The sequence below is a fragment of the Stegastes partitus genome, unplaced genomic scaffold, assembly GCF_000690725.1.
Source record: "Stegastes partitus isolate 25-593 unplaced genomic scaffold, Stegastes_partitus-1.0.2 Scaffold489, whole genome shotgun sequence".
Classification (NCBI taxonomy): domain Eukaryota; kingdom Metazoa; phylum Chordata; class Actinopteri; family Pomacentridae; genus Stegastes; species Stegastes partitus.
Genome location: NW_007578220.1, coordinates 404596 through 420430, shown reverse-complemented (window position 1 = coordinate 420430; position 15835 = coordinate 404596). Strand labels below are relative to the sequence as shown.

At 40.8% G+C, this 15835-nt stretch overlaps 3 protein-coding genes across 3 annotated transcripts in view; all 3 read left to right on the top strand.

Annotated features, from left to right (window-relative positions):
* LOC103361177 (uncharacterized) overlaps positions 1-3538 on the top strand; it is a 7093-nt gene extending 3555 nt beyond the window's left edge. The window contains exons 2-6 of the mRNA XM_008287193.1: positions 541-618; positions 718-1416; positions 1508-1633; positions 2128-2171; positions 2500-3538. Of these exons, the coding sequence (XP_008285415.1) occupies positions 564-618; positions 718-1416; positions 1508-1633; positions 2128-2171; positions 2500-2619 (1044 nt within the window). The 5' untranslated portion in view covers positions 541-563 and the 3' untranslated portion in view covers positions 2620-3538. The remainder of the gene's footprint in view (positions 1-540; positions 619-717; positions 1417-1507; positions 1634-2127; positions 2172-2499) is intronic.
* A 4401-nt stretch (positions 3539-7939) lies between these two features.
* LOC103361188 (uncharacterized) lies at positions 7940-9368 on the top strand. The gene is made up of 5 exons (XM_008287206.1): positions 7940-7994; positions 8104-8775; positions 8891-9019; positions 9105-9148; positions 9252-9368. The coding sequence occupies exons 1-5, from the start codon at positions 7940-7942 to the stop codon at positions 9366-9368; spliced, it is 1017 nt and encodes a 338-aa protein (XP_008285428.1).
* A 4120-nt stretch (positions 9369-13488) lies between these two features.
* LOC103361187 (uncharacterized) overlaps positions 13489-15835 on the top strand; it is a 4118-nt gene continuing 1771 nt past the window's right edge. Inside the window, exons 1-5 of the mRNA XM_008287205.1 lie at positions 13489-13562; positions 13667-14335; positions 14441-14575; positions 14651-14694; positions 14801-14916. Coding sequence (XP_008285427.1) covers positions 13508-13562; positions 13667-14335; positions 14441-14575; positions 14651-14694; positions 14801-14916 — 1019 coding nt within the window. The 5' untranslated portion in view covers positions 13489-13507. The remainder of the gene's footprint in view (positions 13563-13666; positions 14336-14440; positions 14576-14650; positions 14695-14800; positions 14917-15835) is intronic.

Sequence of the window (15835 nt, the reverse complement as noted above, 5' to 3'; positions counted from 1 at the left end):
AGAAGTGTTGTAGTTTACGGTCCAGTGTGGTTTGTAGTGGTATGAGCGTGGCTTTTATCGCAGATGGTGATGAGTTGCAGATGGATCGCTCCCTGCCACAGTTGTGTCCACTCATGTGATTATCCAACTGGCTGGTTTTCATCTCTCCAGTGGAGTTCCAAAAACTCGGAGGATCAATGCCAAGGGGTGTTGAAGCTTGTTCTGGTGGCACATGGTGGCCAACAATTTACCAACACACCGTCTGTTGGTTTTTCCTTTCATTTGTCACCTGCAGCAGATTGCACCACACTCACTTTAGAAGATATTGGTTACATGTACAGAGCAGGCAATAATGTGGACCTTGTGTACATGTTCCTTCATAAATCCTCATTACTTGCTCTTTCACAAGCATCTTTATCCATTCTACTCCCACGTCTTCTCATAAACCAAAAGTAGCACTGTAGGGGGGCACTGATCATGTGATGGTTCAGTCATTTCTGATTGGCCAATCAAACACAGCCTTATTTCTGAAGTGTAGAGAACGTAGTGAGATTCTCTCAGTGAACCAGAGCAATTCCAACAAAATGACACCTCCAGTGATTTCTTTCTGTGTTACATGTCTGCTCTTGGGAACTATGGGTAAGCTGTTTCTTTTTTTAATATTGTGTTACTAGCTTTACAATATACTTTTAGTAAGCTTTTAATGTATTAATTTGCTTGTCTTCATTTTGTCTTCAGCTCATTTGACAGCCCCGAAACGATCGTCAGCTTTACGTTTTGAATCAGTTAACGCTGGTGACGACGTGACTTTGGAATGCTTGTATGAAGAAAACACTCTTGAAGTGATGTTTTTCTGGTATAAGCAACCCCCGGGACAGAAACCACAGCTGCTGTCTAAATACTATAAGCATGACAAAAATGGCACTTTTAGTGATGAGTTTAGCAACAATCCACGCTTTCATCTGGAAACTGGCAGAGGTAAAAATCACCTGAAGATATCAAATGTGCAGATGTCAGACTCAGCTACTTACTACTGTATAAGTTGCTATTCATACGTGTATGAATATTTGGAGGGAATAATGGTCCATGTAAAGGGTTCAGGTCAAAACTTCCAAGCTTTGGTTGAGCAGTCGGCATCTAAGACCATCCAACCAGGAGGTTCTGTGACTCTAAACTGTACAATACAGACTTGGACCTGTGATGGAGAACACAGTGTTTATTGGTTCAAAAAAAGAGAAAATTCTCATTCAGGACTCATTTACACCCATGGAGGCAGGAACGATCAGTGTGAGAGCAAGCCCAACACAAAAACACAAACCTGTGCCTACACCCTGCCACTGAAGAGCCTGAACCAGTCTCATGCTGGAACATACTACTGTGCTGTTGCCTCATGTGGACGCATTCTGTTTGGAAACGGGACCAAGTTGGACTTTGATGGTCGGTACCAGTCCAGCAAAGATTGCCGTCTTTGTAAAATAGTGCTTGATGCTAAATTCTGTGATGTCTCCTCATGTGTGGATCTCTGCAGAGGAGGTGTTCTCTCGAGTCTTGGTGTATGTCTTGAGTGGAGCTCTGGGATTCAGCACCATCCTGGTAGTTGTGCTGGCTTACAAAGTATATACGGTGTACAAGACAAGGAGCCGCAAATGCCCAGGTAGGCAAAACTGTCATTCTTTACATTTCAGTGCACGTTGGACGAATGTGATATTACTGTCGGATAACTGACATATCCTATAGTGTTACTTGATGTGAAATCCCTTTGACGACTCTGACTTCAGAGTTCAGACAAGGTGTGAATAGCACAGAGTTCAGTTTTAACATGCTCATTTGTGCCCATTTGTGTAACATCCTATATATAGTTTGCAATTATAAAATCATCAGTGTTGTACTATGCATTGTGGCTACAGGTTAATACAACTGGTTTATTACTTTTACTACTGGTTTACTTATGTTATAAAGTGGCTTTACTGCTTTTGTTCATTCAATCATTTAATTTTATATATCTATATCTGTCACACTTCAATTGCACAATAGATAAGTGGTTCATTACTTTTGGTCCAAAAGATCCAGCTCACTTACAAGACTCATTCTAGCTTCAGCTCATGACATGTTGAAGACATTTTTTTTTGTTGTTTCTTTCACAAACAGAGCCTCAAGAGACATCTTCAGCTGCCTCAGCTCCAAATGCAGACGTAAGCATGTTCAAAGTGCAGCAACTTGTTGCACTGCATAGCATCAGACTGAACACGCAAATGTTTGCTAAGTGTTAAATATGAAGTTCTTGAAGGTCTATGAAATCATAACATCAAAATTTTTGTGTAAGTTGTGTATTCAGACATCGCAGTTGTTTTTACAGCAAATTGCATTATTTGAGAAAGTAGTTCTCTTTTTATGTGACATTGAAAACTTAAAAAACAAGTTATTGTTGCAGGGCTATGTTGATTTGCACCAAAGTGCACTAGTATACTAATCATGACACATAGTAATATAGCAACTAACTTTTCTATATTTTACAACCAGGGCTTCCGAGATGCAGACAGCCTCCATTATGCTGCTTTGAGGCACAACAAGGTCAACAGATCAAGAAGGGAGAAGGATAACACCTTGAGTGAATGTGTATACTCCGGTGTACGGCACTAGATTGTATTTTTTCATTTGTACTTTGCTTCTGTGTGAACCTAAATGACAGGTTTTGTCAGATGTCTTCTTCATAAACTAAATGTAAAGCTTTGCAAATAGATGAAACGCCCGTCTTGAGCTGCAGTCAAGCCAGGTTACTTTGATGTGACTGAAGGTGCCATATTTCCATTCTCGCTACACTCGTCCTTTACAGTGCACAAACAAAAAACCACACTCAACTCGGCACGCAACCATGAAGCACGCGGAAATGAGTCCTACCATTGTAATAGCTTCTCACACACAGAGCAGGCCTGTTCACGGGAGGATACAACAAACGTCAGATAAACCAGCTATATAAAAAAAAAAAACGTGGCATAAAACAAAACTGTTCAATTCTGAGTCCCTGCAGTAAGTGTACTGATGTCTTAGTGCTCACAGCTTGTTTACTGTACACGTGTTGCCACAACCCCAGAGACATGAGGGTCTTTTTTTAGCCTGGGAGTGGCTGACAGTCAAACGTTTAGCTCTTAGTGTACTTCAGTCATCTCTAGGACCCTCTGCTCTCGCTTTGGTCTCAAACAGGATGTACCTGCTGTGTTTTCGTGCATTGCAGCCACACAGTAGAACACTGACACCCAGGGAGGGGGGGTTTAGGTAGACAAGAAGACATTATTTTAGCAATTGCATTAGTAAAGTTTTAAAAATCATAACATGTTTTGAACTGATTAAATCATAACTAGTAATATTGGTATATATGCTATCAGTTATTTCAGTGTTTTTTTTTCTTTTGGTATAAGAACAGATGATTTTGTACATGTGTCTATCAATGCACTTTTTTTTTTTATGAAACAGGAGCAATGTTGTTAGATTTTACCTCCATATACTGAATTTAATGATTGGCCTTGCAGAAAGAAAACTAATAAAACAAGTGGCAAAGTTTCCTTGATGCATTGTTGTGAAGTATGTTGTCCTGTCAGGTGACGCACCACTTTAGTTACTACAATATCTCAACAACTGAACGTGCTGGCATGACTTTTTGTACTGATGTTGATGATCGACATAGAATGATCCATCCATTTTTTTTTTCCTACTTATCCGGGATTGGATCACAATGTCAGACGTTCCTCTCCTCAGCAACATCCTCTAGCTCCTCCCGGCAGATTTAAAGGTGTTCACAGGCCAGATGAGATATGTAGCCCCTCTAGGAAGTTCTAGGTCTACCCCAGGGTCTAATCCCATTTCAGCTTGCCCAATAAACCTCCAAGGCATAGCACCTAGGATGAATCCTTGATGCCCAAACCACCTCAGCTGGCTCCTGTCAATGCAAAGGAGGAGAAACTCTTCCTTCGTTCCCTCTGGATGTCCTAGTCCTTCACCCTATCCCTAAGGCTGAGCACAGCCACCATTTTGAGAACATCTTTTCTTGTTAGTTTGTATCCGCGGTCTCATTTGTTTAGTCATTACCCAGAATTCATGACCATGGGTGAGAGTTGGAACATAGATTGGAAAAATGAGAACTTTGCCTTCCAGCTTCACCTTAATGGTCCAGTACAACGCTCACATTACTGCTGATGTTGCAGACATACTCACACAACTTGGATTCCATTTCCCAGAAATGACTGAAATTTTGGCTGTTTGAGTGGGCACACTGAATATTATGTTGATGTGGAGCGACAGAACACATATGATTTTAGGTATGACTTGTGTATCTGTGTGTCTCCCTTTTTACCAGCCAAGCATAAGACTTTGGCCAATTCTTATCTGGGATTTTTATATTTACGAACTTAAAGGAAAGAACTAGAAGGAGGCCACATACTGCAGACTCTGAAATGTACAAGAAACATAATCAGCTAGCCTCTGCAAACATCAGACAGAGATGTGACTCCTTCCGGGTATGGCTGCATGCTCACAAACATCTCGTAAAACTTCTCAACACCTCTTTTCTAAATGCACAATTACACAGAACACGGCGGAAAATTATCTGTCAGTGTTTGCCTTAGGTGCACTGAAAAACACTTTCCCCAAGAGCCCTTGCAGGTTGTTTATTGTTACACAGTGTGTTAATTGTACACCTGAAGCCTGAGACGTGAGTCTTTTTTAAGCCTTTTTGTGGTCGACGGTTGAAGATTAACTCTTAGTATACTTTTGTCATGTACGTGTCAAGGACCAATCGCACTTTGTCTTTGTGGTTTCAAACAGGAACTCTCTGCAGTGTCTTCATGCACTGCAGCCCCACAGTATAACTCTGACGCCCTTAGCTACAACTGAAAGATTACACGAATAGATCACTGTCAGAATGTTAAAATCAAGTTCGATAAAAATCATCTGTATTTATAAACCCTGTAACATTACATACAGTATATGCAATCAATCATTGCAATGTTTTGGTCTAAATTCTTTAAGATCGCAGTGTAGCTTTGAAGTCTTGAACCATCAACACTTTGCTGGGGATGTAAGCTTCTCTTCATGGCCCACCACAGAAATTTCCGCCTGACAGACAGTTGTTATGACAATGTCGAGTAGTCGGGCAAGCCACCATTTTGACTGAACAATTACTGGACAGATTAATTCTGTGCAGATATTCAAAATCCCCAAAGGCTGAATCTACTAGACTCTTTCCTTCAGCACCATCATGAGGTTGACATTAAAACATTTTGTTTTGTTACATAATGGCTGAATTTTTGTGAAATATTGGCCTTGCTGCAATTTTTTCAAATTCTCCACTCATATTATTGCAGCAAAGAAAATCCCCTTTGGCCCAAAATGTATAACCCCCCATAGACCACCATCATAAAAGAGATGTCTGTAAAACTGCCAACACAACACCTTCAACTACAAACAAGGTGAGCTTTTATTTTTTCTAAAAGAGTTTTTTTTTAAACCATGGAAGTATTATAATCACACACTTCCAGAGACTAGCTAAATAATATTTCTGACCCAATGTCATGACAATGTAAAGAGTTTAGTTCAAACAGGAACCCACGGGAAGGTCAAGTGAATGAAACAGCAACAAAAGAAAAAAACCTGAAAGTTGGACAATATTTTTGACTGCCAGGTCAGCATCCAAGGTCCTTGTGACTATGGTGAACTTCAGATACGTCCTATTGTACATCCATGGTCCACCCATTATCTATACACTGCTTTATTGTCTGAAGGGCCAACCATGCACATTCATACTCACGGCCAATTTAGAACCACCAATTAACCTAAAGATGTCTTTGGACTGTGGGAGGAAGCCGGCGCACCCAGTATAAAACCCACACAGGGACAGGGAGAACAAGCAAACTCCACACAGAAAGACCTGTTTGATTTGAACCCAGGACTTTCCAGGTCTGAGGAAACAGTCCGCCTCCCTATGGCACAACTCAGGTCACCATTTTCACTTATTCCATAAATTATCTCAGCAGATGAAAAGAACTTATTCGTGGACAGAATTCCACTTGTCACAATGGCGAAGGCACAGGTAGAATCAATAAACCCTCAGTCCCATTAGGTGCCCCCAGACCTGCCACTACCATCATCACGCATTCGTGCTTTTCCTGCCATGACATGTCAAAATGTCTGCTGATAAAAGGTTTATTGGAACCAAATTTGGTAGAAACTTTCCTGGTTCCCACATGATGAATCCAATAACTTCTTTGTCTCGTGTTGCCATGTGGATATTTTTTTTTTCCAAACAACTACCAACAGCTGGTTTATGCTTGATACATCCACGAGGTCCGCGCGGCTCTGTGTGGACAAATGACATCATTTTAGCAGCCACACCCCCTTGCGTGGTCCTTTTCAAGCAGAAAATTTCTAAAAATGCAAATGGAAACATGCGGAAAACATGGCAGACAAACAGGAGCTCCTAGTGGCAGAGGTACAAAAATATAGGCATTTATATGATTCTTCACACAGGGACCACTTCGATAGCCGTGTGATGAACAATTCGTGGCGTGAAATTGCGGCCACACTTGGTAAAGAAGAGGAATGGGTGAAGAAAACCTGGAAAAACCTACAGGACAGATACGTTCAGGTAATAAAAGAGCACCAAAGGGCGAAGTGGAGACCCAAAGGGAAGCCAAAATGTCCCTAGGGTTTTAAGAGAGTTGAGCTGGCTTTCAAGCACAGGGAAACTGACTCAAATTTCCCTCCAGATGAGGTAAGTCTATCGATAATTATGTCAGAACAGAAAACAAACTGCTAAAATCAGATGGCATTTAGCCTTGTGCTAAATCCGGCGTATTTACTGCAACTTGTGTAAACTACAAGCGTGTGTCACCATGTTGTCAGTGATGTAAACAATGCCAAACTTCTTCTACTCTAATTTAGTACTGTGGTATGCGTGCGTTTGCAACACACTGCCCCCCGCAGTTTGTAACAGTCGCCGCGCTGAGTATAACAGCCACATGCATTTTCTTGTGCTGATTCCATGTATCACGTTCATTGGAAAAACATATTCCAGCCTGAAGCAAGTCAGTCTCTACAGGCATCTCTATGGTCAGTCAATAGGGGAATATAGGGTTTCCAACGTGGCACAGAGCTTGTGGAGGGACATGCCTGCAACAGTTGGAAAGGATGAGACATTCTGCAGAAAACAGTGGCAACAGCTTCATAAGGATTGGTTGCAAAAATGTTCCACATGCAGACACTGCATTTGTGTAACACATCTTAATGAGAAACACCTAAAAAAAAAAAAGCCACAACTGGACATAATTTCTGTCAAACAACCATGAAAACGCCAGCAGGCAGTACATATAGAGAATCCTTACACGGTTACACCCTCTTGTGATTAAAAACATTGGTGTTTTCAGTCCCTCCTGTGGTGAAGGTGATATGAACTCATGTCTGTATGACTGGTTTTCCACTGGTGGAAACTTAAGCCACTGCAGAGCTTTACACACAGGAAAACCAAAGAAAAAACACAGTAGAACATGCTGCACCAAAACCCTGTATTATTTAAATACAGACTATATCCTGAGTGACCGTTAACAGGATCTTAGCGTTCACCTCGGCTAAGTTTCGTGAAACTCTATTCACTTGCTGAATGTCGACTATGCTCTTTAGTTATAGGCAGATAATGAACCATTTAAGTCATCAAGACTTAAATAAATTTAACCTACACAAGCTGAAATGTTCAGTATTTGCAGTCATGTTGACCTATACAGTATTAAGCATCATAAGAAACATCTTTTGTCTTGACAGCCAAATCGACAATAGAGGCGGCACAGATCATGAGTTTACTGTTTCCAAAATAGGAAGTTCAGTGTCACATCTTAGCCAATCAAATGCAGCCCTCTCTCTAAAGGCAGAGAACGCATAAGGGGTTCTTTGCATTCGTCAAGACTTTTTGATCAAGATGACATCTCTGAGCTTTGCTGTATATCTGACTTGTCTGGTCTTGTGGAGAAAAGGTAATTTGTGAACACTTTTACATTCTTAGACATGTATATTCGTTGTTGACATCATGATAACCTTATAAAATGGATTTAATTGCAAACTTTCTTGGTCTGTTCTCTTCAGGCTTGGGAACTAACTTGCCTGGACATGTGCATCAAGACAGTGGTTTCATGTCAGCTGATGTTGGTGGCAATGTGACTTTGCAATGTTTCTATCAAAGTAACGTTGCAGCTGTGTTTCTTTGGTATAAGCAAAGTCTGGGACAGAAACCAAAGCTCCTTTCCCGTTTCTATAAACACGATAAAGTCGGAACTTTTAGTGATGAATTCAAGAACAATTCAAGATTGTCGCTAGAAACCCAAAACGGTAAGAACCACTTGACAATCTCAGATTTGCACATTTCAGATTCAGCTACGTATTACTGTGTAAGCTGCAGTTCATACAAGTTTGAATTTGGAGAAGGCATTACAGTCAGTGTGAGAGGTTCAGGCTTGAACATACAAACTTCAGTGAGGCAGTCGGCATCTGAGACCATCCAACCAGGAGACCCCGAGACTCTGAGCTGTACAGTACATACTGGGACCTGCGATGGAGAACACAGCGTTTACTGGTTCAGAAATCAACTAGAATCTCATCCAGGACTCATTTATACTGACGGAGGCAGGAATGATCAGCGTATGAGGAAACCCAACACACCAACACAAACCTGTGTCTACAATTTGCCGATGAATCTGTCTCATGCTGGAGCCCACGACTGTGCTGTTGCCTCATGCCGTCACATAGTCTTCGGAGACGGTACCAAACCGGAATTAGCAGGTAAGTACTGCAAACCTGACTAACACTAGGACTACTCTGTCATCAAAGTTCGCTCAAAGGTCTGTAACATCTTCTGATGTCTGGCTTTCTGCAGATGGGATGAACTCTATCAAACATCTTGTGTTTTTCTTAAGTGGAGCTTTGGCATTGACCATTATCCTGAATGTTTTAATGGCTTTCTTATTGCACAAGATGAGGAAGAAAAACCCCTGGCAACGTACAGGTAACTAATACTATTGTGTTAAACTGGGTTGCATTCAATATAGATGGCTTTTCATTGAAATAACCTTTTCTGTGTTTCACACCAGACACAAACCCAAGATATTCAGAACCCTCCACTGCTAATACTGAGGTGATTATCATTCAAATTTAATTAGTAAAAATTTCAATTACTATTAAGACGTTATGGCACGTTACCATGTTGTGATTGATTCGCTGACATATTTTGGTTTTAGGGTCACCAAGATGCAGACAACCTCCATTATGCAGCTTTAAGGGAACACAGGTTCAATGCATCAAGAAAACAGAGGGAAGATACCTCCAATCAATGTGTGTACTCTAGTGTAAAGTAGAAGAGGTGGCGAGCTTCATTTATGTTTTGTGGTGGTTTTGTTAACATCTATTTTGAGACCTGCTATGAATGACGTCGATCAATACAAAGCCTTGGGTTGTAGTAAAATACCTCGACAGGCTTCTACAACTGATGTATTTTATTTTTTGGCAAAGGTGTGATATTTGCATTACAGCTATCTATCTGTCAGTGATGCGCTGTGAAAAATCTAAGTAGCACCACAAAAATAAGCCACAGTTTGTTTTATTTTAATGCCAGTACAATACAATACAGTGAAATACAGTGCTCTATACTGGGCAGTATCTGTTATCTGTGTGTTGTTATAAATCCAGTGATGTAAGGATCTCTTTATGGCTTCCTGTCAAACTATATGCTGTGCTAAGAGTGTATCTGATGCTGTCTTTGCAGTTGTGTTTGTGTGTGTGTATATGGTTTTAAGCAGGAAGTCTTCGATGCCACTTTGTTTTATAATCCTTTGATGTTTTTTTTATGTTTTCCGAACCCAGTATGTTAAAAATGAAATGCCAACTGATGCTAAAGAGTATGAAAGAAATATACTTTGAATACAAATGTTTGCTATTACCCTAGTGAAGGTTATCTGTGTATAGATAATGGATGGATGGATGATTGATATTTTTGCTTTTACATATTATTTTCAACAAAAAATACAGTACCATGTATGTTTGTCATTAAAGATCTAATAATTGTGATCCTGTCGTGTTACACTTTAACAGTGATGAAATGCATTAGTGTTTAGTATATCAACCATAAATATAATTCACGTCATGTCGGATGCTGCCAGCCTCAAGGAGTACGTTAGATATGGTGGATAAATGATGCTTTCCATCATTGAACTCCTTCTACTCGCCTTTTTAACTCAGATGAACAAATAATTTAGAAATACAGGCCCCAAAGTAGAAACTCAGAGCAACAAAAGTGGATAAAAGTTAGAAAAAATGTGATCACTGAAAAAAAATTGGGTGCACCTGTGATTTTTAAGTTGCCTAACTGCATGAAAGGATTCGGAAACACCAAAACTTTTGGACGACGTGGAATGTCTGACTTAACAAAGATGACAACGTATACAAGGAGATTACTCAACAGCTAAAAAACAGTCAAAACACAGTGGCAGCAGTAATTAGGAAGCATAGAATGAACAATGGGACCCTTAATGACAGCCTCAGTGGTTGATTTACAATCCTTCACAGTCCACCTTTGAAAAACAAGCAGTCGAGTGCTTCAGACTTGGCATAGCGGTCATCAATGAAAATCTGAGTTTCTGTAATAGAAATGCGTAGCACAGTGCCCAACATAAACCTCAACAGACCTCCTTTGCTTGCACTTTGCCGCTAAACTGCAGGAATAAACTTTGCTAAAATGCATGAAAAGAAGCCTGCTGAATATTGGGAACACAATCAGATAAGACCAAGATAGAGATCTGACTGAATATAACAAAAAAACTCCATTGCTCATACAGACTTTGCCAACAGAGAGAAATCACACTTACGACATGTGGCTCTGGGGTTTCATATGGTAGAACATTTAAAGACGGCTGCTGAGGGAAAGTTGGTTGAAAGGCTTTGTGGTATTTGTTCCCTTGGTTTGAGTGTTTGTGGTGAGCTAGGCTGTACTGTTACAGAACACACTAAACATACTAAAAAAATAATTAGCCTTGTCATCTAACTGACTATGAATGACACAACAAGAGTTAAAGTTCCAGTGACTGTCGGTTGCAGTATGGATAAGACATAAAATGATATGATTAGGCGATCATATCAGTGAGACTTGTTGGCCCTGCTGCCATTTTGCTCCGGATCTCTTTCACTGCAGTAATGTTTGTGGGTTTCAGCAGTATTTAGACATGTGGAGATTCACAGTCAGTCTACAGCATAAAAACCACACAGGGGCGTGCATTTGTGGGTGTAGTGAGACAATACAATACAATCCAGGAAGTGCAACATCTTCACCAATATCAAATCACCAGTAGATGCTACGAAGTGAGAAAACAAAAGCTGTTGCAAGTAGCACAGACTGAACTGGAAATAAGTTTCAAAGCAGCATTTTCTAGAGTTTATAGATAGTGATGAGCGTGTGTGAACAAGGTTGGCTTGTTGTTTGCTCAGTTTGTGGCTCATGAAGTCGACTTAAAAAAAAAAAGAGTTGACCATAGATTATTACAGATATATACTACGATATTTGGCAGCACGTAGAAAGGAAGGGGAAAGAGTCACAAAGGAGCCTTTTTGAAAAAAAAATTGAAAAGAGGGAAAACTGTGCAGCGCCATCAGAGAAATGGTTGAAATGGTTTAGAGCAGAAGGCGCACTGTATCAAAGTCTGCATAAACCGTCCCTGAATGACCCAAACTTAACGTCAAGGATCATCACTGGTGATGAGAATTGGGTTTACAGCTACAACTCTGAGAACAAGCAGCAGTCGTTTTAATAAAAGTGTAACCACGGTCATGCTCATCTTTTCTTTTTTTTTTGACGTTCATGTGATCGTGCACAGATTTTGTGTGGGTTCTCTCTGGGTTCTCCGGCTTCCTCCCTCTCAAACTTGTTGAGGTCAATTGGTGATTCTAAATTGTCCGTAGGTGTGAATGTGAGTGTGCTTGGTTGTCTGTCTCTAAGTGTAGCCCTGTGATAGACTGGTGACCTGTCCAGGGTGTCCCCTGCCTTCACCCTGAGTCAGCTGGGATAGACTCCTGCCCCCCGCGACCCTAGTGAGGATTAAGCGGTGTGTAGATAATGGATGGATGGATGGGATTGTGCACTAAGCATTTGCACCCCAGGGTCAGATTGTCAATGCCAAGTTCTGCTGTACCCTTCTAAGAGGGAAGATTCGGCGCAAACTGACCTGAACTGTGTTGCAACTGGCAGTCAGAGTGTATTAAAAACATTTGACTTTGGTGGCCAAACCAGCACAATCATCCCTCCTCACCCCACCCTCCCTGCTTGTGAGATTTGGCTTCGGCTCTTCCTCTTCACCTCAAACTTAAATTCAACTTAAAGTGTCACCATTTTGAATTCTTATAACCACAGTATTGAATCTTTTTGATCACAGCTCCTATGAATGTTTATACTTTGATTTAGTACCAACTTTGTCTCTTCACAACAACTCTTCCATGTACCCAGAGCTAGTTCACGTTTCCTCAAGCAAGGGAGTTTAAGTATCTCGGGATCTTGTTCATGAGTGATGTGAAAATGGAGCGCGAGGTGCACAGGAGGCTTGGTGCAGCATCAGCAGTAATGCAGGCGCTGTACTGGACCGTCATGGTGAAGAGAGAACTGAGCCACAAGGCTTTTAATTTACCAGTCCATCTATGTCCCAACCCTCACCTATGGTCACCAGCTTTGGGTTGTGACCGAAAGAACGAGATCGTGGATACAAGCGGCCGAAATGAGCTTCCTCCACAGGGTGGCTGGGCTCAGCCTTAGAGATAGGGTGAGGAGCTCGGACATCCGGAGGGAGCTCGGAGTAGAGCCGCTGCTCCTGCACGTCGAAGCCAGTTGAGGTGGTATGGACATCTGATTTGGATACCTCCGGAGAGGCTTTCTCTGGAGGTGTTCTGAACACGTCCACCTGGGAGGAGACCCCGGGGCAGACCCAGAACCCGCTGGAGGGATTATATCTCTCGGCTGGCCAGGGAACACCTCGGGATCTCCCAGGAAGAGCTGGAAAGCGTCGCCGGGGGGAGGGAAGTCTGGAATGACTTGCTCCGCCTACTGCCCCCGTGACCCAATCCCAGATAATCGAAAGAAAATGGATGGATGGATGGACAACAACTCTTCACCTTATTCTGTGGGTTTTGTATTGTCAGTTAGGTAGGCAGCCTTGCAAAGTGTTTTCATTCTGTACAAATGTGCTAAGTTGAGTCTAAATGCATTAGTAAAGTACACTCTACTGATCTTCTTATTAGTGTGTAAATATAAAGGTCATCCATTTGTATGTGGAAGTTGATTTGGGTGTGAGAGTTTCAGATTTTCCTACGTGATTCTTCTTCAGGTCCAAAAATTGCCACTGGAGGTGCTACAGAACATGTGATCATGTTGCCTTGTTGACCAATCAGCACAGTCGTGTCTCTGAGGAGTGTACAGAGTATTCATGTGCTTTTCACTCAGCAAGGCAATCTCAACAGGATGACACCTCCAATGTTCCTCTCATGTCTGACATGCCTGTTCTTGGGGGAAATAGGTGAGCTTCACTTTTATCAAAGCCATTCATGTGAACATAATGTTTGTATGAGTTCATTTTGGTCATTTAAAAGTAATTCTTCTTTATTTTCTGTTTCACTTCAGCTCAGGGGAATCACTTGAAACAACCCTCAACTGTGCGTCAAGACAGACGGTATATACAGGCTAAAGTTGGTGACAACGTGACTTTGACATGTTTTTTTCATGACAACGATGATGTAAAGTATTACTGGTATAAGCAAACACTGGGACAGAGGCTACAGCGTATGTCTGCTACCTATACATATGATAAAAATGGCATTTTTGAGGATGAGTTCAAGGACAATCCACGCTTCACACTGGAAACTAACAGTGGTAAGAACCACCTAAACATTTCAGATGTACAAATTTCTGACTCGGCTACTTACTTCTGTGCAAGCGGTGTTTCGTTTGAGTTTAAATTCGGGGAGGGAACTGAAGTCAATGTAAAGGGGTCCGGTTTGAGCATTAAAGCTTTTGTACACCAGTCAGCATCTGAGAGCATTCAGCCACTGGGATCCGTGAGCTGCACACTGCATAGTGGGGACTGTGCTAGAGAACACAGAGTTTACTGGTTCAAAAGTGAAGAAGAACATCGTCCAAGAATCATGTACACCCACGGAGGCAGGGGTGATCACTGTGAGAGGAAACCTGACACACAAATGTGTGTCTACAACCAGCAAATGAAGGGAATGGATCACCGCTGTGCTGTTGCTTCATGTGGATACATCGTGTTTGGAAACAGAACCAAGCAAAGTGAGTACCTTGTCTCATTTGATAAATGGTTAATAATGTTCAGTTTGTAGTTAAACTTCATATTAGAACAGAGAAAAAGCTGACGGCTCTGTTTCTGATGTCCAGATTTGGCAGGTGAGGTGAACTCTCTGGTCTCGGTGTATTTCCTGAGTGGAGCTTTGACATTCACCACCATCCTGAGCGTTTTACTGGGTATCGTAATGTACAAGATGAACAAAAGAAAGAACTGCCAATCTACAGGTAACTGTTATTTTAATGAGCTTAAACTGTTCTTGGTTCATTTATGCTAAAGTGTTTCTTCTGTTTCACAACCAGCATCCCAAGCAGGACTTTCAGCTCCCTCCACCACATATGCACAGGTCGTTATTATCACTGTAGTTCAACTGTTAGATTTACTTACAGTAACTTTTAAATGGCATTTAAAAAAATAATAATTGTTGTGTGTGTTGTATATTTTGTCACCAGGGCTACCAAGATGCAGACAGCCTTCATTACGCTGCCTTGAGCATTAAACTGCCAAAAAGCTCAAGAAGAGAGGAGAACTTTGATGAGACTGAGTGTGTTTACTCTGGTTTAAGGCAGTAGACTGGACTGTTTCATTTGTACTTTCTCTGCAATTAAGATTGTTTTTATTTCTCTTTAGAGATGCAACATAGATTCAAATGTGGATTTTTGGAGAAAAAAAAAAGTAATATGTGTATTTTCGAACCTCCTGCTTTCTTTCTTGTTTGGAGCATCAAGTATCTTCGCAATGTTTTTTCCTCAATGTATTAAAAAAAATGTATTTAATGATAAAATAAATTGACTCTACATAATTAATAAAGTGTGAGTGTGTTGTGTGTTCAATCCATTTCAGTGTCATCATTTATTTCAGATGGCTGACAGTCATTATGTTGTTGAAACCAAACCCCTGGTGTGAACAAAGCAAATAAAAAAAATGAAAAAAAATAAAAATAAAAATTATTGCAAGTGAATAAATTTAACATAGTGTTGAATGCAATTTTATTTGAACTGCTCGATGCAAAGCAGCTACATGATGTTTCCACACACTATTTTTTGACTAAAATCATAAAAAAAAGTGAATATCTGTAATTAGATTTTTCAGATTATTAACAAGTAAAGACAAAAAATAATAACTGTAGTATGTGTTCATATTTTTTGCCATGACACTGGTTAAATATTAAACCTACATGTTATTGGATCCACTCAGCATAAGGATAGAAAGTCCAGAGCCAATGTATGAGCATAAAAAGACCTCATGTTGTTACTTAAATTCAAGCTGTCATTACTGAAATGTAATGACAAGATCATACATCCTCCACTATGTAACTGTCTCCTAAATGAAGCTTGACACGACAGGTTTTGGTGAATGTGTGATTATATTTCCTGAGTGACGCATGAAAGCCTCACTTCAGACCGGCCAATCAAACGCAGTCTCGTTTCTTCTTAAGAGAGGAGAAAGAACCAAGATCCTTTTCATTCAACACAAGATTTCAACCA